The sequence below is a fragment of the Ursus arctos genome, unplaced genomic scaffold (genome assembly GCF_023065955.2).
Source record: "Ursus arctos isolate Adak ecotype North America unplaced genomic scaffold, UrsArc2.0 scaffold_14, whole genome shotgun sequence".
Taxonomy (NCBI): Eukaryota; Metazoa; Chordata; class Mammalia; order Carnivora; family Ursidae; genus Ursus; species Ursus arctos.
Genome location: NW_026622808.1, coordinates 35,173,201 through 35,195,232, shown reverse-complemented (window position 1 = coordinate 35,195,232; position 22,032 = coordinate 35,173,201). Strand labels below are relative to the sequence as shown.

General features: G+C 51.8%; 2 protein-coding genes across 5 annotated transcripts; one reads left to right on the top strand and one right to left on the bottom strand.

Moving 5' to 3' along the window:
* Positions 1–666: 666 nt before the first annotated feature.
* On the bottom strand, positions 667–12,549 carry PHF7 (PHD finger protein 7). 2 transcript variants are annotated; one of them, XM_026500979.4, is made up of 11 exons: positions 11,785–12,549; positions 10,564–10,676; positions 9,758–9,810; positions 9,283–9,374; positions 5,294–5,395; positions 4,806–4,930; positions 4,185–4,344; positions 3,522–3,628; positions 2,932–3,048; positions 2,384–2,508; positions 667–2,182 (listed from the first exon to the last, which is right to left on the bottom strand). In XM_026500979.4, the coding sequence occupies exons 2-11, from the start codon at positions 10,605–10,607 to the stop codon at positions 1,956–1,958; spliced, it is 1,152 nt and encodes a 383-aa protein (XP_026356764.2). In that variant the 5' UTR covers positions 10,608–10,676; positions 11,785–12,549; the 3' UTR covers positions 667–1,955. The 2 variants fall into 2 exon arrangements, with proteins under 2 accessions (XP_026356764.2, XP_026356765.2); XM_026500980.4 differs by having other exon boundaries at positions 11,854–12,549.
* A 291-nt stretch (positions 12,550–12,840) lies between these two features.
* Positions 12,841–21,737, top strand: BAP1 (BRCA1 associated protein 1). Of its 3 annotated transcripts, none has more exons than XM_057311757.1 (17): positions 12,841–13,006; positions 13,105–13,134; positions 13,244–13,298; positions 14,276–14,408; positions 14,790–14,909; positions 15,347–15,408; positions 15,494–15,636; positions 15,887–15,965; positions 16,475–16,544; positions 16,837–16,984; positions 17,488–17,672; positions 18,153–18,286; positions 18,846–19,324; positions 19,436–19,596; positions 19,861–19,953; positions 20,076–20,148; positions 20,347–21,737. In XM_057311757.1, the coding sequence occupies exons 1-17, from the start codon at positions 12,970–12,972 to the stop codon at positions 20,478–20,480; spliced, it is 2,136 nt and encodes a 711-aa protein (XP_057167740.1). In that variant the 5' UTR covers positions 12,841–12,969; the 3' UTR covers positions 20,481–21,737. The 3 variants fall into 3 exon arrangements, with proteins under 3 accessions (XP_057167740.1, XP_026356762.1, XP_048083023.1); XM_026500977.4 differs by having other exon boundaries at positions 12,842–13,006; positions 16,421–16,544; XM_048227066.2 differs by lacking the exon at positions 13,244–13,298 and having other exon boundaries at positions 12,843–13,006; positions 16,421–16,544.
* The last annotated feature ends 295 nt before the right edge of the window (positions 21,738–22,032 follow it).

The following is a 22,032-nucleotide window of genomic DNA, read 5'->3' as shown; positions in this document are numbered from 1 at the left end:
AGACCCTGAACACTGAGCATCTGGCAATGGTCCTGAGTTTCCCCCACTAATCTAAATCCCACAGAATCATTAAAAACAAATGTGAGATAGGTTCCGTTCAGTTTCTCCCAAGACCTTCTGCCAGATTCCCATCCCAGCTGCCTTGCCTAATGCAACTGTCCTGGCATGATTCCCTTACCCAAGACGGAATTGCCCGAGCCACCAGGCAGCGAGGTTTTGAGCGCGGGTATGCGGCAGGCCACACTGCCTGCAGTGAGCGGAGTCCTCCCACCCAGTGTGAGCAGGGCAGTCCCTGCCCTGTTTGCGTCCAGGGCCCCAAGCCTTGCCATGGTGGCCTCCTTTGCTGGCTCACCTCCCTGATGAGAGCCCGTGTTTATTTGTGCAATGATGAAATCTCTGTCCCCGCCTGTAATTTCCTTGCAAACTGCTTCCCTCCAAAGCAACATGTCTATGTTCGAAGTTGAAAATTCTACATTTACTCACTGAATTTCATAGATTAGAAGGGTGCATTTTCACAGCCAAGGAAACAGTCAAAAAAACTGAGAGGCAGCCCACGGAATGGAGAATATATTTGCAAATGTCACTACAGATAAAAGACTGATATCCAAGATCTACAAAGAACTTCTCAAACTCAATACACAAGAAACAAATAAATCATAAAATGGGCAGAAGATATGAACAGACACTTTTCCAATGAAGACATACAAATGGCTAAGACACATGAAAAAATGTTCAAAATCATTAGGCATCAGGGAAATTCAAATCAAAACCACACTGAGATACCACCTTACACAAAATTGACAAGGCAAGAAACAACAATTGCTGGAGAGGATGTGGAGAAAGGGGATCCCTCCTACGTTGTTGGTGGGAATGCAAGTTGGTACAGCCACTCTGGAAAATAGTGTGGAGGTCCCTTAAAAAGTTAAAAATTGAGCTACCCTATGACCCAGCCATTGAACTACTGGGTATTTACCCCAAAGATACAGACGTAGTGAAGAGAAGGGCTATATGCACCCCAATGTTCATAGCAGCATTGTCCACAATAGCTAAATTGTGGAAGGAGCCGAGATGCCCTTCAACAGATGACTGGATTAAGAGGCTGTGGTCCATATATACAATGGAATATTACTCAGCTATAAAAAAGAACGATTTCTCAACATTTGCTGCAACATGGACGGCACTGGAGGAGATAATGCTAAGCGAAATAAGTCAAGCAGAGAAAGACAATTATCATATGGTTTCTCTCATCTATGGAACATAAGAACTAGGAAGATCGGTAGAAGAAAGGGAAGAAGAAAGGGGGGTAAACAGAAGGAGGAATGAAGCATGAGAGACTATGGACTCTGAGAAACAAACTGAGGGCTTCAGAGGGGAGGGGGGTGGGGGAATGGGATAGACCAGTGATGGGTAGTAAGGAGGGCACGTATTGCATGGTGCACTGGGTGTTATACGCAACTAATGAATCATGGAACTTTACATCAAAAACCAAGGATGTACTGTATGGTGACTAACATAATATAATAATAATAAAAAAAGAAGGGTGCATTTTCTATTTTCTCACCCTCCCCTCTGGATTCCTCAGGACTCTAGATAAATTCCAGAGTGAATTTATAAGGAGACACCAATGGAGAGAAAACCTTTATTTGCATAATAACAAACGTGGGTGAAGTAAGAAGAGGCATATGAGAAGCAGATTAGGGTGGGAGGAGAGAAGGCTCTCTGGGGATCAGGCAGAAAGAGCAGAGGCGCTCTCATAACTGCTAACACGTTCCGAGGTTGGCATCTGGACTCTGCTCTGTCCTCACGCTCCCCTGGGACTTCTCTTTCCTTGGTTCCGGCTCTCCCTGCTGGCCCTCTTTCCTTGTCTCACCGTCCCAAAAGGCTCCCCGCTCAAACCTGGCGGAGGGGCAGAGCTTCACACCCAAACGTGCTTGGCAGCAACAACTCAGAAGCTGTCACTTGGATTTTTTGCAGCTCTTCGTGATTTTGACACCCTTGGACCGACAGGAGTGGCCCCTCCTGCCACCAGAGGACTCTGGCTTTTCTAATAAGGAAGGGCCTGGCCAATCAGTCCAAGAAGGGCCTGGATTCTCTTCCAGGCTGGTGTCTCTGCAGAAATGCCCCCCGGGGTGGAAGGTGTTGCTGCAACAAGGGATGTCGCCTGAGTTTTCAGGTGGATAGTCTGTGGTGAAAGAAAGGCGGAGAGGAAGACTCAGCCCTCTGTCCCTCCAGGCTCAGGTCCTCGAGCCCCTCCCTAGCTGCTTCCCTTCCCAAACTAAAGGCGCCAACTCCAAGTCCCCATCCAGTGGCATGCCCTCCTCCTTTCCCAGGCACCAGAAGGCCCTCCCCCAAGTTCTCGGACCACACCATCCCCCAGTCCCACCTGTGGCTTCAGCAGAAGGTGCACACTCCTCACACTCCCACTTCTTACTGCTGGATCTAAGAGAGGAGCAGTCCCTGTGGGTTCCGTGGGACCCGCATGTCGCACACAGAATGAGGCGCCACCTCCTGCGGGAAGAGCCAAGGGAGGGTTGTGGGGACGAATATTATAGTAACTACCACTCTCACAATGTTTGCTACAGGCCAGGCCTTTGCTGAGGGCTTCCCAGGCAATTTTCACTGAACGTTTTACCCATGACCCATGGCGGCTGAGGGCCAATCCCCGGACTCCGCGCTCAGGCACAGATACTCGAAAGGCGGATTTGCAAAGGAATGGACCCGAGGGTGCTCCACTGGGCACAAGGAGGAGCAGACCTTGCAGGACCCTGTCCACCTGTGCATGAGTGAGTCCTGGGCTGGACAAGTTTGGAACTTGAGTTCGCCCTGAGGTCTGCAGACAAGAGTGAGTTTCTTGCTCCTGATGACTGTGCCAAGGTCTAACTCAAGGATGGCACCAATGAGAGATCTTTCTAGCCAGGAGTCTTTCCCTACCCTTCTTCCTCAAAGCTGTCTCTGCCTTTTTCATACAGACAGATGGGGGCATCACAATGTTGATAGCGCTGATACAACTCCGAGAAAGCCCCTGGCTCGAGTTCCCAGGCAGCATCTCTGCAGTGGGAAAAGAAACAATGAGTAAGGGGCACATAACTGGTGGTGAAACCTTTGTCTACCTGGGAGGAACTAGAAAGAACTCAAGCTAGCAGACCAAAAGAGCTCAACGGGCTGCCTGAGTACTTTAAACAAGATGGGCTGAGTGGCCTGGAAGTAGGAGAGGGCTGAAGCAGGATGAGTGGAACATGGGGTTTCTTAGTTCCACACTGGAATTCAAGAACCAACCCCCAGGGAATTCTGATCCCCAAGCACCCTTTTCAGGAACATGTCTACCCCCCATTCCCACATTTCCCCACCACCACCTCCTTTTTTTGATAACTGACAAGCCCTCCCTCCACTCCTTCCCTCTTTACCATATACCAGTGCCTGGGCTGCTTCTTCATTCTCTGAACTAACCTCACACTCACCTCCTCTCTAGAAATCTAGGCCCCCACTCCCTGGCTCAATTCCTGCCTTAGAGTTTCCACTACCTGTCTGGAATGTGAATTCCCATTCTTAGCATTTCTTGAGGAAACTCTTCTCGATTGTTACACTGTGGACATTTGAAGAAGTGTTTGGCTGATGTGTGGGCATATTTCTGTAAGAGAAACACGGAAGAGCGTTGTGTTTAGAAAAACACCATCTTTGATCACCTTCTCTCCACCCCAACCCTCATCTCACAAAGAGGATATTGCTAAGAGAGCTTGATTGGAGATTTCCATAAAAGGGCTATGGGTGGGCTAGTGTGAGGGGTACAAATCCAGGCATCAGCCAGAGACCAAGCTCAATTTGAGAGAGCTCCCAGAAGTGCCTCAGCTGTCATCTCTGGCTGTGGGGCCTGCAGTGGGGACCCAATCAAGGGTTCCCTTCCTTCCATCCCAGGAAGCAAGGCTGATTTTGAGGCCACTTGACTCATTCAAGCTCGTTTGCTCTGGTCATCCTGAGGATTTTGCTCAATCTAAATGTTATCATGGATGAGGTCTTGCAGGTCAGGGGCGACCAGAGACTGGGCTGACTTTCCTCTGACTGTCTGGAACCCGCCCTGCACACAGGCCACCAGGATGGAACACAGAAGCCAAGACTGCCTGAGCGTTCCTAGGGTGCTCCGAACTAGAGAAAAATGTGGAAGGTCCCCAGGGCAGAGAAAACCCCACCTGTATGCACTTGCGGTGGTAGATAGTTTGACTACAACATGGACTCTGGATGTTTTCGACACTTGCTTGGGATAAGTCTTCACAACACAAGACACAGCTTTCCTCCCCTGCCTTCCCCCGTTGGATGTCCTGTGTTGGGCGATGTTTTCCACAAAATGATCTGAGGCAGAGTAAACAGACTCGATTTCTGACTTGTCACTGATGCAGTCTTCCCGCTGCCCGGCCTACGAAGGGCAACCACCCGGGCCAGTGCCCGGTGAACCTCCATGCTCATGGGGAGGAGGAGCAGGGGGAGGAACAGCCACATGCCTTCTCACAGCTGTTCCCCCACTGAGCAAAACTCCCGGGACTACTCCACAGCCTCCTGTTCCTGAAAGCCCCACTTAGCCCTGAGCAGCTGTCTAAGAACAGCAGCTGTTTGTAATTTAAGAAGTGGATGGGAAGCAAGAAGTAACCCCTGTGAAATCGCCAAGTCAAGACACTGTTTCTCATTATTGGATGGTAGGACAGATTCACCAGTGAATCAAAACAGGCCTGTGAGAACCGGACGCTGATTTCATTAGTGGCTAATTACAAGCAACTTGCAAAGGGGCACCACAACTTTCCCCCTTCATCACTCACTTGTACTCTCCAAAAAATTGTGAAAGGCAACCCCTTTCTTGGCCACAAGGAAGATGGAAGTTTCTGACGCATTGATCCTTCTGGCAGTTGATGGCAGCTCCCTTTTTCTTGCACACAAAGCAGATCTGCAAATGAGATCCCAGGCAGTGCTCAGGGCCCCAAGAAAGACATTCTGTGGCACATCACTGTATGGAATGGAAATTCTAGGAAGCAATAACCATTTCCTTTTCTCAGTTGACCTGAAAGCTCTGGGGGCACCCCGAAGCTGAGCTTCAAGCAGCACTGAATTAATTTTTTCCTCAGGATGTTACTCCCTCTCTTCATACTACACCCCAGAGAAGCATGCAGCTTAAGAGAAGGACCTGTTGGGAAATCCAAAAGTCCTTTGACTTCTCAACTAGCAGCTAGGGAAAAGAACAGAAATAGGGACGATCAGAGAGGTATGAGAAGAGGCCTACCCCGAGGCCCCCACATTGGGGGATTCTAACCTTCCTAGAAGCCCGGGCTGCCTCTTTTTTGATGTCTTCAGGCAGGAATCCATGGAAACCTCTGTTGGACTGGCCCCTCTGAGGCAGCTTGCTAGATAGGATCTGGGGGAGCAGTAGAACCAGGCTGTCAACATTAATGATCGGTGAAACAATGCAGGGGGGTGAGGAGGATAACAGGGTAAGAGAACTAGGATATAGAGCTTGGTGGGATATATATACATTTACAGGGTAATTTACTTAATAAAGGCTTATACGACATTAACTGTGCTCTAAGTGCTTTTTAAATACTAACTCATTTAATCCTTGTAACAACCCGAAGAGGTAGGTGCCATCATCATCCCCATTTTATAGGAGAGATTATGTGAATTGCTCAAGGTCACAGGACTCCAGAACCTGGGCTCTTACATACCTCTGTGTTACACTGTCTCTCATTTACTGAAGATTGCTTTTCTGTGCGGAGCCCTTTGGGGAAACACTCCCTGTATATTAACTCATTTATGTTCACTAGAAGCCTGTGGTACAGATGCTATTGTGACCCTCATCTCTCAGAGGACCGCGCTGAGGTGTAGGAAGGTAAGTAACACGCCTGCGGTCATACAGCAAGGAGGCAACAGAGTCGGCATTCACATCCAGGCCCACGGAACCCACACTCTTACCCTGCCCACCGTACTTCCCCTTAGTACAGAACATAAACTCTCTCAGAGTGCGTTCTCTACAGGAAGGGAAACAGGGCTTTTCAAATCTGACGATAGGACTGCCTGGGTGGCACAGTTGGCTAAGCGTCTAACTCTTGGTTTCAGCTCACTCCTTGATCTCGGGGTCGTAAGATGGGGCCCAACCCACATAGGGCCCCTCGCTCAGCACAGAGTCTACTTACGACTCTCTCACCTTCCCTCTGCCCCTCCCTCTAAATAAAATAAAATCTCCCCACTATAGTCATTCTGCCCTATTGGGGAAGGGAAGGAATTGAACTTTTCTTTTCTTTAAAAACTTTTCTTTAAAAACACAATTTTAAGGGCCACTTGTATTATAGCTATATGTTCCCAATTAGGCTTAAAACATATCTGTTCAACACTAATTATCTCAGGGCTTTAGGACTATATGAGTGATTTTTGTTTTATTTATATTTCTAAGTATTACTAATGTTTTCTAAATGAGCATTATTTCTATAAACAGAAAAATCAATAGTGAAAGAGTAGAAATAATGTAAACGTCCTTTAAGAGTGGTTTGTTGTAATACTTCTTGGCGCCCCCACACCACGGAATACCAGTTAGCTGTTAAAGAACAACTAGGTCAGTATGTTCTACACGGAAAAATCTTCATCAGTATTAAGGGGGAAACACAAGCAAAAGACAAAACGCTGTGCATAGTATGTTTATTTTTATGTTGAAAATGTGTATGCTTGTAAAGGCGCTGAAATTAACCAAGACCTAACATCCAAACCAGACAGCACTTACAAGAGAGGACAATCCCAGACCAATCTTTCTCATGAGTACGGGTATAAAAACGAAACAAAGTATTAGCAAATCGAATACATCACAATCGAGCAGGGTTTATACCAGAAATGCATGGTTAGTTTAACATTTAAAATTCAATTGATGTAACAAACTCCAGAAACAAAATAAAGGAGAAAAATGATCATTTCGATAGATGCAGAAAAAGCATTTGACAAAATTCAATACGCATTCATGATCTCCTCAGCAAACTAGAAATATAAGGAACCTTCTTTAATCTGATGAAAAGCCTACAGCTAACATCATATTTTAATGTTGAAAAATTGGATGCTATCCTCTGATGTCGGGAGTGACACAAGGCTATTTACTCCTGTAACTCCTACTCAACACCTGATCAAAAGTCCTAGCTAGCACAATCAGGCAAGAAGAAGAATTAAAAGAACTGAAAGATTGGAAATGAAGTAGAACTGTCTTTATTCACACTACATAATTGTGTACATAGGAAATCCTAAGGCATTTACCAAAAAAATTCAAAAATAAAAACAACTACCGAACCAATAAGTGAACTTAACAAGATTGCAGGATATAAAATCAACATACAAAATAAACTGCATTTATACATACCAACATCCAAACCTGACACTGAAATTTTAAAATACCATTTATGTTTGTAATAGCATAAAAAATCACAAAATATTTACACACTCATTTCATAAAAGATGTACAAGACTTCTTCACTAAAAAAAAAACGCTGCTAAATAAAAAATAAGTAAAAAATAAATAAATAAAACATGGCAGAGACGAATTTTAAAAGACCCAAATAAATGGGGAAATATATCACATCCATAGATCGAAGATTCAATATGTCAAATCTTCCCAAGTTGATCTATAAATTCAATGCAATCCCAATATCAACCCCAATAGGCCTTTTTTTAAAGAAAAACTGACAAGCTAAATGTAAGATTTATATGGAAAAGGACCTGATAGCCAAAACGATCTTAAAAAAAGGTTGCAGAACTTATAATACTTAATTTTGAGACACTACAAAGCCACAATAATGAAGACAGTGCAGTACTGTTGTAAGGATGACGCACAGATCAGTGACGTAAAATAAATCATCCAGGTCCACAGACACGTGGTCCACTGATTTCAATAAAGACACCAAGGCAATTCAATGCGTGGGCAAAGATATCTTGGTACACATACAAAAGGCACTGGTTAAAGAAAAAAAAATGACAAACTGAACTTCATCAAAACTAAAAACAATTGTTCTTCGAAAGACATCATTAAGAAAATGAGGCATGCCATGGACTTGGAGAAAATAGTGACAATACACGTATCTAGAAAAGGATGTGCACCCAGAATATATTAAAAAATCCTTATAAATTGATAAGACAAAATAACCCTACTCTTACAATGGAAAAATATTTGTACTTCCCTAAAGAACGTATGTGAATGGCCAGTAGACACACAAAAAGCAGCTCAACATCTTAACAGGGAAATGCAAATTAAAACCACAATGAGATGCCAGTACACACCTAGCAGAACGGCTACAATTAAAAAGATAGACCATATCAGGTTCTGGCAGGAACAGCGTGCAATTGGAACTCTCATAAATTGCTAGTGCGGGTGTAAACTGGTACAACCACTTTGGAGAGTGACTTGGCAACTCACATTAAAGTTAAACATACAGTTAGCACACTACCAAGAAATCCACTCCTAGGCATTTGCCCAAGGGAAGTGAAAATATGTGTTCACAAAAAGACTTGAACATGAATATTCACAGCCACTTTATTCATAATAGCTCCCAAACAGAAACAATTCACAGGTCCATCAACAGATGGATAAATAAGCCAATGACAAAACAGTCATACAACAGAATACTACTAGGCAACAGAAAGGCACAAGCTACCGACACATGCAACATCATGGACGAATCCCCAAAACATTGCACTGAGTCAGAGAAGCCAGACACAAGAATACAATTGCTGTATGATTCCATTTATATGAAATTTAAGAAGAGGCAAAAATAATCTATAGATCAGAACGGTGATGATCTCTGACGGGACTGGCTGGAAGGGTACAGGAGGGAACTTGCTGGGGTGATGGAAATACTTTGGGGTGGTGTTTACACGAGGATATACATTATATCCCCATGATAATAGGAGCTTATCAAAACTCATCAAACTGTACACTTAAAATTGATGCATTCTATAGTATGCAAATTATAGCTAATAAAGAAAAGCATAGTGGGGAAAAACAGCTCAAAGGACAGTTGATAGCATGTGCTTCTGGGAAGAGGGAGAAAGATGGGGAACACTGTTTTGGGGAGTGACTTTTTATTGTACATTCTTTATACTGTCAGGATTTTATAGCAGGTATGTATACTACTTTTTAAAGACTAGATTTTAAAAAGAAAAAAGCTATTAAGAAAAACAAACAGGGCTATGGATTTGAGGCTGGATGAAAAACAGAGAACAGACTGTACAGCAAAAGCCATGAAACATTCAAAGCACAGGGGACCTTATACTCACAAGACAAAAATAATGCACGCTGAGATTGTCTTTCTGAAGAAATTCCCCCAGTTTTTCGGGATCCCCAGGTTCTCGAAGGCATAGCCGGCAAACTGGAAGAGAGAATGTTAAGAATTCATTTTGGGAGTACAAGGGAGAGTCATGTATTGGGAAGAGGACACTTTGACAAGGGTGGAGGTTGGGATGAAGTGCTGCATGGTATCAGTTAGGCTTTTATATAATTTTGGCCACATTTGAGGGAGTGGGCTGCAGCTGCTCACTTTTTATACTTTTCTCTCAAGTGGTTTTAAATAACTTGTTTCTTGAACTTTGGATTAGCCATTTAAAAATCAAGGACCCTGAGTTCTTCGGGATCTTAGAGAATCTGGGAAAGAAGTAGGACGGACAGTTAGAGAAGCAAGGTTGCTGCCCTGCATAGGTGGCCTTTGCTGAGGCCCGAAGGCAGCGGTTGAACAGAATCTCCAGTCTTTCTTACCAGGCCCTGAAGATGGCTTCCTTTGGGTTACCCTCCTTGTCTTGGCAGATTTTCTGTACAAGAGAAGGAAGAAGTACAAGGTGGTGTTTGAGGATCCTGTCAACACCCTTTATAACATTTCCCTCAAAATGCCTCCATGGGTCTGATGAAGGACCGAAATATCAAAAGGCTAAGACATCGGTTTCCTTTTTATTGCATAATTTTGAGAGCACGAAACGTACCCACTAAGTCATTTGAATTATGTGAGATTGTAATTATCTTTCTGTTCCATTGGCTGTGCTGCCTGTGTAGACTGAATGAATGCAGGAGCAAACCCCCTTTTGCTCTTCTACTGTTTCTTCTGCCACCTACTCTGAATCTCTGGTGGTACCATGTTCACAAAGCATAATGAAATACTAAAATTGAGGATGAAATCCTATCGTGAAGCACTATTCTGGGCTCTTCACATGTATTAGCTCAATGAATCTACAGAAGGCTCTAAAAAGTGGGCGCTATTATTATGCACATTTTCCAGGTGAGGAAACTGAGGCATAAAGAAATGAAGTAACCTGTCCCAGGTCACCTGTGTCAGCAAGTGTTAGAGCCTGGATATGAATCTAGATCGTAGGGCTCCAGAGCTAGCACTTTGCTACTAGGGACAGCCCTGGGGGCACAGGTTACCGGGCAGTTTCCAGGGGACCACTGGTGTATGCTTCCACGCTACCCAAAGCCAGCCCTCAAGACCACACGAAGGGGACAAAAAGTGCAGCATGTACCATGGGTCTTTGGACAATTTCTCCCAAACTCCCTCATGTCACCTACTCTACCTCAATCTTTGACGTTCCTTCTTCTTTTCTTTTATAGTCTTCATTCGCTGCTGCCTCTCTCTCCTAACTTGAATTCTTCTATACTATTTTGAGGACAATACAGGTTCTTCCAGCTATAAATACAAACAGGGCTTGGTCAGCAATTTAATTCTACATTTGTTTCCACGGGGTCAAAGTCCAACCCAGGTGACAATAAAACGGACCCACCCAGTATGAACTCTAGTAGTAGCCAATCAATATTAAATTGCATCAGAACTGTTCTAGGCATTTCATCTGTGTTAATTCACAAAAACTCGGTGCAGGAGGTACCGCTGCTCTCCCCATTTTCAAGATGAGGAGACTGAGGCACAGAGAGGTCACAGAGAGGCACTTGCCCAAGATCAGAGTTACTGCTTATACTCAGCAGAGTAAGAATTGGAACCGCTGCCTGACCTGACTAAATGGGTCTTTGTTTTCTTCGTGCCTACTAAACGCACGAGGTAGCACTCAGGATAAAGAGGCTCATTTTGCCTCCAAGTATAGGAGCCTTAATTCTACCCAGTAAGGGTTTAGAGAAGGTAGCTCTTTCCTAGGAAAAGGAGTCCCCGGGATTTCGGCTGCCTGAAGCAAGAACTCCCTCTAGTGGGAAACAAGAGAGAACACTGACACATCACCCCTTGTCATCAGGCTCGGCTGGCCATTGAGGTTTGGTCTGTTCCCAACCTTTGTCTAGATCTGAGCCAAGAGCAAAATGTCCCAAAGTGGAGACGACACCCTGTTCCCCCTCCCCCACCAATGTCAGCAGACCGCAAATTTAGTTTTCACTGGTTAATGGGGAAATCCCTGAAAGGGAAGAGACAATTGAAAAAGACATAAAATCCACTCCCATGAAGGAAGGACTGCCTCTAGTCAAGGGAGGGGGAAGGACAGCATTTCTTCAAAGGACAGCTGAGTGAATCGGGTCACTCCAGGGACAGACACTCCAGCACCCATGTCCTCAGAGCACAGCTGGGAAGCGTGAACATCTGCAGGGGCTGTCCACTGTTCTCCTTGGATACAACGGCTAAGGCTGTTCAGAAAACTTAGACTAGACCACCCTTCCTCTTTGTGTTTGCTCCATCTCCTCTTCCGACCCATGAGCTGCACTTGCAGAAGTCATGGCACTTGATGGCTTCTTATTCAACCAAAGCACTTGGCCAGGCTGGAAGAGGAGAGAGGAGGGCGCGCACTAGGGGGACCCACTTTCGGGACTACTGAGCGGCTCCGGGTCGTTGCGGGGAAATCCCGGCCATCAGGCAATAGAAATAAAACCTTGAAACGTCAGTTCTTTGCATCGCTGGACCAAGACGTTCCTTGAGTGGGATTCTGTGCACACTGGTAGTTACGGGAAGACGCAACAATCTTCAGAGCATTTGAGGAGGGACGTTGCAAATGCCGGCTTCCACGAGCAGCTCAGTCCGAGATTTCCTAACGAGCGGATGCTCCCTTGGAACGGTTACCAAGCTGTTTCACTGGATGAGTGCTGGGTAAAGCCTTGTTGAAAAAATTAAAAATAAATTAGCGTGTTCGGCCCCGCCGCCGCAAGAATAAACAATGATTTATTTGGAAAATACGTGTCGGTGTGGCCACAACCGTCCCCCGGAGGTAACAGCCGGAGAAGGGGCTCAAGGAGCATCCCGCGGATGCCAGACCAGGCTCATGTCGCGCCTGCCGGGCGGCTGGTGCGGGGCCGGGCCGGAGGTCGCCTCCGCCGCTCGCTCCTCACGGTAGCGCACAGGCCGCCGCTCCCGGCCGGGGCCGCCCGCCCAGCTGTCGCCGAGGGCGCCGCTGTCCGGAGCTTTATTCGTTGTCACAAGCCGTGGTAGCTACCTCACGGGCGGCCGCCCCGCGCGGTGACTGCGCCGGCGAAGGGGGCGAGCGCGCAAACGGGGGCCGGGTCACGCGGACTGCGACCCAGGGAGACTGCGGCCGCGGGGACTACCGCGCCGCCGACCGTTGGTAGGGGAGGACCGCTAACGGCCGCGCGCTAACGGCCGCGCGCCCGCCCCGCCCCTTCCTCTCGTGCCGCCTGAGCCCGGCCCCGCTCTCGCCCCGCCCCCTGTCCCCGTCCCGCCCCGCCCCGCCCCGCCTTTTCCTCTAGTGCGGCCAGCTCCCAGCCCCGCCCCCACCCCGCCCCTTCCTCTCGCCCCGCCCTCTCGCGCGAGCGCCCGGACCTCCAGAATCCGTCCCGCGGAAGACAAGCCCAGAGGTGGGGCGAAGAACGTCGCGCCATGGTGACGTAGTGTCGCCGGCGCGGGCGGGTGACGCCAACTGGGCCCGTTGTCTGTGTGTGGGGCTAGGGGCCCCGGGGCAGCGGGGGCTCCCGGCGCGGGCGGCGGTGGGTCGGGAGGGCCTGGACATGGCGCTGAGGGGCCGCCCCGGGGGAAGATGAATAAGGGCTGGCTGGAGCTGGAGAGCGACCCTGGTGAGGAGGGTGCTGGGCGGGCCGGGGTCTGGGGAGGCCGGGTGGGCCCGAAACGCGCCCGCCTGACCACCACCTGCTCTTTTTGTCGCCCCACCCAGGCCTCTTCACCCTCCTGGTGGAAGATTTCGGTAAGAGTCTCTCCTACCCGCCCGATCCGGGCTGTGGAGGCCCACTCCTGTGCCCTCGCTCCACAGCCTGGGGCTGCCCGTCCCGACTTCTTTCCTTCCCTGATCGCAGGTGTCAAAGGGGTGCAGGTGGAGGAGATCTATGACCTTCAGAGCAAATGTCAGGGGTGAGTGGCTGGTGCTAGGGCCTTCCCTTAACACCCCGAGGGCAAGGGAAGGGCCAGGGGAGGAGTGCCCCTCAGGGAGGTAGTGTAGGAATCCCAAGTTATAAAATCTCATACATGGAAGCACCCCTCGTCTTTGGGTGCCCTCCTGATCGAGCTGATATTTTTGTTTTCTCCCAGGCTTCCTACAGCACTTCCCTTTATGTAGTAGTCCCTTCCCCCCTGTATAAATCTAACCATCCTTTGCAGTACAGTTCAGCTGCCTTTTCGGGTTTTGTAGCAGGAAGGTAGCCCCTTCTCTTGACCCAGGTCACACAGTGCCTGCTGTAATTTATTAATTACTGCTTTCATGTGTGGCTTTAATCCCTTCACAAAGGCCTTGTATTGATTGGTTGGTGTGTGGCATCTGACAAGGCCCCCTCCAGGGTGACCAACCTCAGGGCCTTGTCTTGGTCGTCCTGCAGAGTAAAGGTGTGGAGCGATTACAGTGCATGAACTGAGAGATCTCTTTTTATCTTCCAGGAAAGAAGGGACTGATATAGGTGTTCATTTGCTTTCTTCACTGCACTGGGGCCCAGGCCTTGGGGTTCACAGTGAGAATTAGTGTTTAAATTCCTCGATCAGAGTTTTTTTTCTTGCTTTACCTTCTGTTCCTACCTTGCTGTGGGCCATAGGTTCCAGCTTTTCTTCTCTTATTCCAGACACAGGGTATCCAGCTTTTCTTCTCTTATTCCAGGACACAGGGTATCCTGTAGCCTCACAGCCAGAAGCTGATGCTTGACTCTGCCTGCAGCAGGCTTCTGGGTGTGAGGGCTAAGGGCCAATTGAGGCATTGTTGGAAAGAAGCCAGGGTAGAGGTGGGATCACGGGAAGGGCACCTGAGTGGTAACACAGTGTATGGGAATAGGCAGGAGAAGAAAGGGGATGCTGATTGCCTTCCCCCACTTGGCTGGTCTAGCTTTGCCCCTTACTTTCCCCAGCCCAGTGTATGGATTCATCTTCCTGTTCAAATGGATCGAAGAACGCCGATCCCGTCGCAAGGTGTCTACCTTGGTGGATGATACGTCTGTGATTGATGATGATATTGTGAATAACATGTTCTTTGCCCATCAGGTCTGCTGGGCTCTGTGTTTCGTCTGGAGGGTGGGATGCTGCCATTGTCTTTGCTGGGAGGTGGAAGTGGGGGAAGGCAGGAGGAGAAGATAGGCAGATACCAGGAGTGGCGGTTAGAGAAGTCCCCTGGCAGAAGGAACTGAGCTCTTAGTTCATTACAAAAGGGAGTATCTTTAGAGCAGGCTGGTGTCGAGTCTGCTCTGCATCTCCCCAGACAGCTGGTGGGTATTTAGTTGAATGAACAGATGTTGGGTGGAGCTGAGGGAAGCTGATGAGTTTTGTTGTCCAGATAGGACTGTCCCTCTGTGGGTCCCCATTCTCAATGAGTATGGCTTGGGGTGAGGCATGCTGTGTATGAGTGACTGTTCTTGGGTTTCACAGCTGATCCCCAACTCTTGTGCCACTCATGCCCTGCTGAGCGTGCTCCTGAACTGCAGCAGTGTGGACCTGGGGCCCACCCTGAGTCGCATGAAGGACTTCACCAAAGGCTTCAGCCCGGAGGTAGGCCACGGTACCTCAATCCCGGCTCCCAGCTTGCTGGGCAGATCTGATTCCCAGGCCCACTTGCAGTGCTACCATATGGCATTTGATGCGATGAGGCCATTTTCTTTCAAATGATTTACCTTATGTTTGACCCTTAAATTTTAGGCTCAAGACCTAAGGAGGAAAGGAACATTCCTTAGGTGACACTGTGTTAGGAATTTGTCAGGTCTGTGTCAGGCCACGTTGCTCTCCAGTGTCCACTCATTACCGTGCCAGTCTAACCCCATCGTTCTGGGGCTCCGGAGTTCTTTTCTGTCCCCACTAACCTTTCAGGAAAATCCATCTATGCTGCCTCAAGTTCCTGGAACGCCTCCAGGCCTGTTCTCCGGAGCTTTGCTTCCCACCCAGAGGCCCACCTGAGAAGTTGTTTTGATGTCTTATTTCCATCTCTCTAGAGCAAAGGATATGCGATTGGCAATGCCCCAGAGTTGGCCAAGGCACATAATAGCCATGCCAGGTATGTGGGAGCTGTGGGAGCTGATGGGAGGGCGTGGGGGAGGAAGGATTGTCTCATTCTGGGCCCTGAGTATGTCCTTCCCTAGGCCTGAGCCACGCCACCTCCCCGAGAAGCAGAATGGCCTTAGTGCCGTGCGGACGATGGAAGCGTTCCACTTTGTCAGCTATGTGCCTATCACGGGCCGGCTTTTCGAGCTGGATGGGCTGAAGGTCTACCCCATTGACCATGGTAGGGAAACCATTGGGTTTTTCTGCTTACCTTCTAGGGAGCTAGGGCTAAGGATTCTCAGGTGCTTGGGGACCCAGTGGCAGGGGGGTGGTGTTGAGGGCATCTGTCTCTGGCCGGATGGCACCCTGCACTGCGCTACCTGAGTACCCCAGACTCCCTGACTCAACTGCTCTCCGTCTTCCTTCCCACTCCTGGCCTGTCCAAACTCAGGGCTTCCCACCTGCTGACTCCTCATCTTGGTCTTCCCTAGGGCCCTGGGGGGAGGATGAGGAGTGGACAGACAAGGCCCGGCGGGTCATCATGGAGCGAATCGGCCTCGCCACCGCAGGGTAAGGGCTCTGTGCTTGCCCTTCCCTCTGGAGCTGTGCCTCCATTGGGAGGGACGCAGAAAAGGGAAAGCAGAGAGGTCAGATGAGTCATGCAAGGCCACATGATGGATCTGGCCAGGTCGAGCTGAGATCTTGGGCTTCCACCTCCTTGCCCTATTTCTCACCCAGGCTGCGTATGGCCTGCTTTGGGACAGGCGGGGGAGGGGGAGGCCTTGGGGAAGCCTTAGGTGGCCCAGACATGCTGGCTCACTTGCTGATAGGCCCCTCGTGCAGGTCATTGGAAGGCACCAGCTCAGCTGCCTGGTGGGCATTGCTAGCTGCTGCCCGCCTGGTGGGGTGGCGCCCATACCTGTGGCTATAGTTGTGACTTCAGGGAGCCCTGCCAGATTGTTTATCTCAGCTCGATGGTGGTGCTGGGGCGGGAGCTGCTCTCACGGCTGCGGCTGTGACTGCAGGGAGCCCTACCACGACATCCGCTTCAACCTGATGGCGGTGGTGCCCGACCGCAGGATCAAGTACGAGGCCAGGCTGCATGTGCTGAAGGTGAACCGTCAGACAGTACTGGAGGCCCTGCAGCAGGTGCGGACCGCTCCGCCATCCCTCTTCCCTCCACTGGGTGTGGTCTCTGATTCCCAGATCGCTCTTTGTTATGGATCTGTTGGGCTTCACCTACCACTCCTTTCCTTTGCTTTCCCTGTGGGAAAGCTGGGACTTGGGGTGGGGGGGGGGGCGAATAGCTTCTAAAAGGAGATTTGGGTTCAGCTATTCTGTTTCCTTGTGAGCAAGCAGGTAGAACTAAGGCCCTTCCCTGTCCAAGCAAGCGGCTAGGGGTTCTGCTTTCACTCCTCTGAGCCTTGAATTCTGTTTTTAGCTGATCAGGGTAACACAGCCAGAGCTGATTCAGACCCACAAGTCTCAAGAGCCACAGCTGGCTGAGGAGTCCAAACCAGCCAGCAGCAAGTCCCCGCTGGCGCTGGAGGCAAGCAGGGCCGCAGCGGCCTCCGAGGGCACTCACACAGGTACCAGGGATCTTGGCGCCTCCCCTTGGCCTCGGAGCCACCCCATCACAGCTTGAGCTGAGAGGCCCAAGCAGAGCAAGTCTTGTTTGCATGGATGCACTTGGGCAGAGGTTCAGAGGCTCCTGTGGGAGGCCTGAGGCCCGGTGCCAGCAGCCCTCTCTCCTCGGAACATGGAGGGAGAGCAGTCATCCCCTAAAGAAAGGTACTTGTAAAGGGCTGACATTACCACAGCTCCTGAACCTTCTCTATAATAAATATTCCCTTTCTGGTTTTCTTAAGAGCTTTTTTTTTCCTGTCTCCCTCCCTCCCTTTTCCCCGTCTCATCCTTCATCTCGCTGTGGGCCCACGACCTAGAGTTTGCGGACTCTCATCCCATTAGCTAGCGCACCTGTTCCGCTCTGGCAAGGGAGGAGGGAGCAGTGCTATATCTGGGGAGATGGTGGTCTGAGGACAGGTTTTCTGGATCTGGCTGAAGGTCCTGCCTGTGCTCCTTGTCCTCTCAGACGGTGTGGAGGAAGTGCCTGGTTCCTGCCCCCAAGCCCCAACCCACAGCCCTCCCAGCAAACCCAAGCTGGTGGTGAAGCCTCCTGGGAGCAGCCTCAATGGGGTTCCTCCCAACCCCGCTCCCATTGTTCAGCGGCTGCCGGCCTTTCTGGACAATCACAACTATGCCAAGTCCCCCATGCAGGTGAGCTGGGAGCACCCTTGCCCGAGCCCCTCCAGTACTCTCCTGAGAGGCTGCAGCAAGCAGTTTCCTTAGGTGGTTCCTTGGTGTTCACCCTATACCAAGGCCTAGGTGGCCAAGTCTCTCTGCTACCCAGAAGCCCCCACAGGGGCTGAGAGAGGCAGAGAGAACTCCAACTTTCAGTCCACTCACACAGCAGTGGGGCAAGATGTTTAGGGCATGTTCCTGGTACCGCTCTATGAGTTAGGTTTTGCCGGCACAATAAAGGCACCTGTTTCAGGGTGCTCTGTCTGTCTTAGAAGTCTTGCACAGGCGGGGCGTGTGGGTGGGCAGCAGCCGCCCCAGGAATCAAGGGTGGGCTTGGAACACCTGGCATTCAGTGGACGTGACCTGGAGAGCCGTGTTGGCTTTCTGGCTGTGAGTGCTGTGTCCAGGCCGGGCTGACTGGTCCCTGCTCATGGCTGCTTTTGGTCTCTGCCTCAGGAGGAGGAAGACCTGGCAGCAGGTGTGGGCCGCAGCCGAGTTCCAGTCCGCCCCCCCCAGCAGTACTCCGACGACGAGGACGACTACGAGGATGATGAGGACGACGACGTGCAGAACACCAACTCCGCCATCAGGTCAGCCTCAGCTCTGGAAGGCTGGAGGCTCGAGTGCTACAGATGCTATCTTGACTATTCCAACCCACGTCTGAGGCTGCCCTTTAGTATATAACACTGAGCACCTGCTGAGTGCTGGGTCCTGTGGGAGGCTGGCACGCGGGGGCTGATGGCAGGTCCCAGGTCCCCAAGACTCCAGGAGGGCTTGGGGGAGCGTTGAAGACATTTAACCAGATAACAAGGCCTGTCTGTTGGGAGGTGGCCTTCCGGCGAGGCCTCGAAGGATTGGATGAAGCAGGGATGGAGGAGATGGGGCAGGAGCAGCTCTGTCAGAAGACCTGGCATTGGCGGAAGGCCAGAGTGAGACAGCTGGACTAGAGGTGTCCTTTGGGAACGTGTGGCTGTGGTGTTCGGAGCTTGGGGGCCAGGCTTGGGGGGCCAGGTCAGGCTGCCAGACCCAGCGTGAGGAGCTGCGGTGTCAGTCCCTGGAGGCCAGGCCGTGCCCAGGGCTATTCTGGACACTGCTGGGCGGGGTCGCCTGGCCCCTTCCCTTGTCTCACCTCTCCTTGGGCCCCCCCAGGTACAAGCGAAAGGGGCCAGGGAAACCAGGGCCTTTGAGTGGCTCTGGGGACGGACAGCTGTCGGTGCTGCAGCCCAACACCATCAATGTCTTGGCCGAGAAGCTCAAAGAGTCCCAGAAAGACCTCTCGATTCCTCTGTCCATCAAGACAAGCAGCGGGGCGGCAAGCCCAGCCGTGGCGGTCCCCACACACTCGCAGCCCTCGCCCACCCCCAGCAATGAGAGCACGGACACGGCCTCCGAGATCGGCAGTGCTTTCAACTCGCCGCTGCGGTCGCCCATTCGCTCAGCCAACCCGACTCGGCCCTCCAGCCCTGTCACCTCCCACATCTCCAAGGTGCTTTTTGGAGAGGATGACAGCCTGCTCCGTGTTGACTGCATCCGCTACAATCGCGCTGTACGCGACCTGGGTCCTGTCATCAGCACGGGCCTGCTGCACCTCGCTGAGGATGGGGTGCTGAGTCCCCTGGCACTGACAGGTGCGCCTGCGACTGGCTCACTGGCCGCTTGGTGTACTGAGCAGGGGGGTGGCCAAGTGACCACCAAGTATTCTGCGCTCTGAGGGGTCTTCTCGTGCCTTCTTTTCCCAGAGGGTGGGAAGGGTTCCTCACCCTGCAGCAGACCGAGCCAAGGCAGCCAGGGGTCCAGTAGCCCCGAAGAGAAGGAGGTAGCGGACGCTGTGGACAGCAGAGAGAAGCCTGGGTTGGCCAGGCCTGGTGAGCCCTTGAGTGGGGAGAAGTACTCACCCAAGGTGAGTCCCTTTGCAGCCTTCTCTTCTTATCTTGCCAGTGGGAGGCCTGAGGCACTGCCGCCCGGGAGCTGGGGCCTTGGAGCTCTGGTGTAAAGGTGGGTGGCGGAAGCCAGGCACCAGGAAACCTGTCTGGGTTGGGGAGCAGCCGGGGCCTTCGTAGGCTCTGCGGACGCTGGCTGCTCATCCTTGCCTCCAGCTGCCTCCTGGTGGGGGGACTTTGATGCTGGCCAGCCCCCTGAGGGGGGCATTGCGGGATTTTGGCAGGAGCTGCTGGCACTGCTGAAGTGTGTGGAGGCAGAGATTGCAAACTACGAGGCCTGCCTCAAGGAAGAGGTGGAGAAGAGGAAGAAGTTCAAGGTGGGTCATCTCTCCAGCGGCTGGTCCTCTGCCCCTGTCTTTCCGGACGTGTGACCTCCCGAGGTCAGCTGGTGGCTGCTGTGGGGAGATGGGCTAAGGGCTCTCATCCTTCTCTCCCACAGATTGACGATCAGAGAAGGACCCACAACTATGACGAGTTCATCTGTACCTTCATCTCCATGCTGGCCCAGGAAGGTGAGGGGACTTACCGCTGCAGCTGACCTGGCATGCCCTGCTCAGGCCATGTCCCTCAGGCCTCTTTTGGGGCTTGAGCAGCCTGGGGGGCCCAGGAGGGCCAGGAGAGCGTCCGCTCCCGGCCTGAGGCTGTGGCCCATGGAGTGGGTGGCTGCTGTGCCCCCAGCCACCTGTTCAAGGGCCTCGGCCTCTTCGCAGGCATGCTGGCCAACCTGGTGGAGCAGAACATCTCGGTGCGGCGGCGCCAGGGGGTCAGCATCGGCCGGCTTCACAAGCAGCGGAAGCCCGACCGGCGGAAACGCTCGCGCCCTTACAAGGCCAAGCGCCAGTGAGGACTGCTGGCCCGTACTCTGCAGCCCGCTCTTGCCGCGTGGCCCTCACAGGGGCCCCTTCCCTGCCCCGCTCCCCCTCTTCCCAGTATTACTGAATAGTTCCAGCCAGAGAGCCCAGCCCCTGGGAGTGGGAGCCAGGCTGGATTCCCTGCGTTGTGCCCAGGGCCCAGCAGGGCAGGGCAGCCCCTCGTGCTCTGGAAGCAGCAGCTGGCGCTGGGGCGCAGTGCGGTGCTGCGGCTGCATCCACAGCCGGCTGTGGAGTGGCAGGACCTGGCCTTTCTGCCTCGGCAGCAGAGTATATATTTTACCTACAGAGACGTCTATTTTTCTGGGCTCTAACCCATCTTGCCACCACTGTGTTGACACAGCCAGCTTCCTGACTGCATTCTTTCCAACAGTTGTCATCCTGGTGGGCCCAGGTCCCCGCCTCGTGCTGGAGCCCTGACTGCAGGGTCCCAGCTGGGCGCCTGGGTGGGCGTCGGGCCCTGCGGCTCTAGCCCCAGCCACCGGTCATCCCTGTTGTGAGGAAGCCAGGTCTGTTCTTCCTCCCGGGAGAGTTCCAAACTCAGGGACCCGGCTGCTGGGCTGGATTGGGAGCGGGGTGTCCTAGCAGGGGTGGAATGAGCAGCCCGCTGGGGTCCCACAGCCTGAGCAGAGAGAAGTGTTCCAGCTGTTTATTGGCCTGTAAGCTCCCCTCCCGGCTTCAGCCGCGCTTGTCAAGACTGCTGTCTGCAGCAAGGCTCTGGGGCTCTTTGGCTTCAGTGTTGTAGCCCTGGCAGTGGGCCTGCCTGGGCTCCTGGGCTCTGCCCCTGGAGCCTGGGGTTCAGAGGAGCCCCTGCCCAGCCCCTCAGTATTACCACATCTCCCTCCTCTTAGGGATAGCAGAGACAGGGCTACTCGCAGGAAGCTGACGCCACTCGGCTCTCCGTGCCGCGCCAGCTTCTCGAGCCTCTGCAAGGCACTCAGGGTGGGGGACAGCAGGACTAAAACAACCCGTTGGAGCCCCAGCCTTCCCAGAGGGCCTAATGCCAAGGGCAACGGGCCCAGCACTGTCTGTGGAGCTCAGGCCCCGACAGAGCCCCATGGCCTCTGCCAGATGGCTTCGAAGGTGATCTAAGCAGGCCCCTTATCTGTACATAGTGACCGGGGCAGGGGATGGCTGGCCAGTGTAGCAGCTGCCTCTGTGCTGAGCACAGTCTGACTTCTCTGGCCCCTGTAAATATTGCATCAATGAATGAATAAAACTCTCCTAAGAAATCAACTCTCCTGTGGTTGCTGGCCTAAGATTTGTAGGCTAGGTTGTGGTGAGAAGGAGGACCTAACCAAACCTGGGCCCAAGGGACTGTGACCAGAGGGGTGAGAAGTATGCATTCGCAGGCATCCAGCCTTCTAGGGCAGAGATTCTTGGGACCTTGGACCCAGGATTTAGAACCCGAGCTGAGGAGGGGCTTTGGGTGGGCTGTGGAGCCCGAAGAGGCAGTCTGGGAGGAGAGAGCCGTGGCTTCCCTCCAGTTCGGGGATGGCCTTGCTGCCTGAGCAGATGCCAGGGCTC

Coding starts and splice junctions, on each gene's coding strand:
- PHF7 (XM_026500979.4), bottom strand. CDS start 10,607: ATGAAGACTATAAAAGAAAAGAAGAAGGAACGTCAAAGATTGAG. Junction 4,345..4,805: donor CAATTTTTTGGAGAGTACAA/GTGAGTGATGAA, acceptor ACTCTGCCTCAG/ATCATTTTGTGGAAAACATC. Junction 3,629..4,184: donor ACCACCGCAAGTGCATACAG/GTGGGGTTTTCT, acceptor TTTCTCTTACAG/AAATATGCCCACACATCAGC.
- BAP1 (XM_026500977.4), top strand. CDS start 12,970: ATGAATAAGGGCTGGCTGGAGCTGGAGAGCGACCCTG. Junction 13,135..13,243: donor CCTCCTGGTGGAAGATTTCG/GTAAGAGTCTCT, acceptor CCCTGATCGCAG/GTGTCAAAGGGGTGCAGGTG. Junction 14,409..14,789: donor ACATGTTCTTTGCCCATCAG/GTCTGCTGGGCT, acceptor TGGGTTTCACAG/CTGATCCCCAACTCTTGTGC.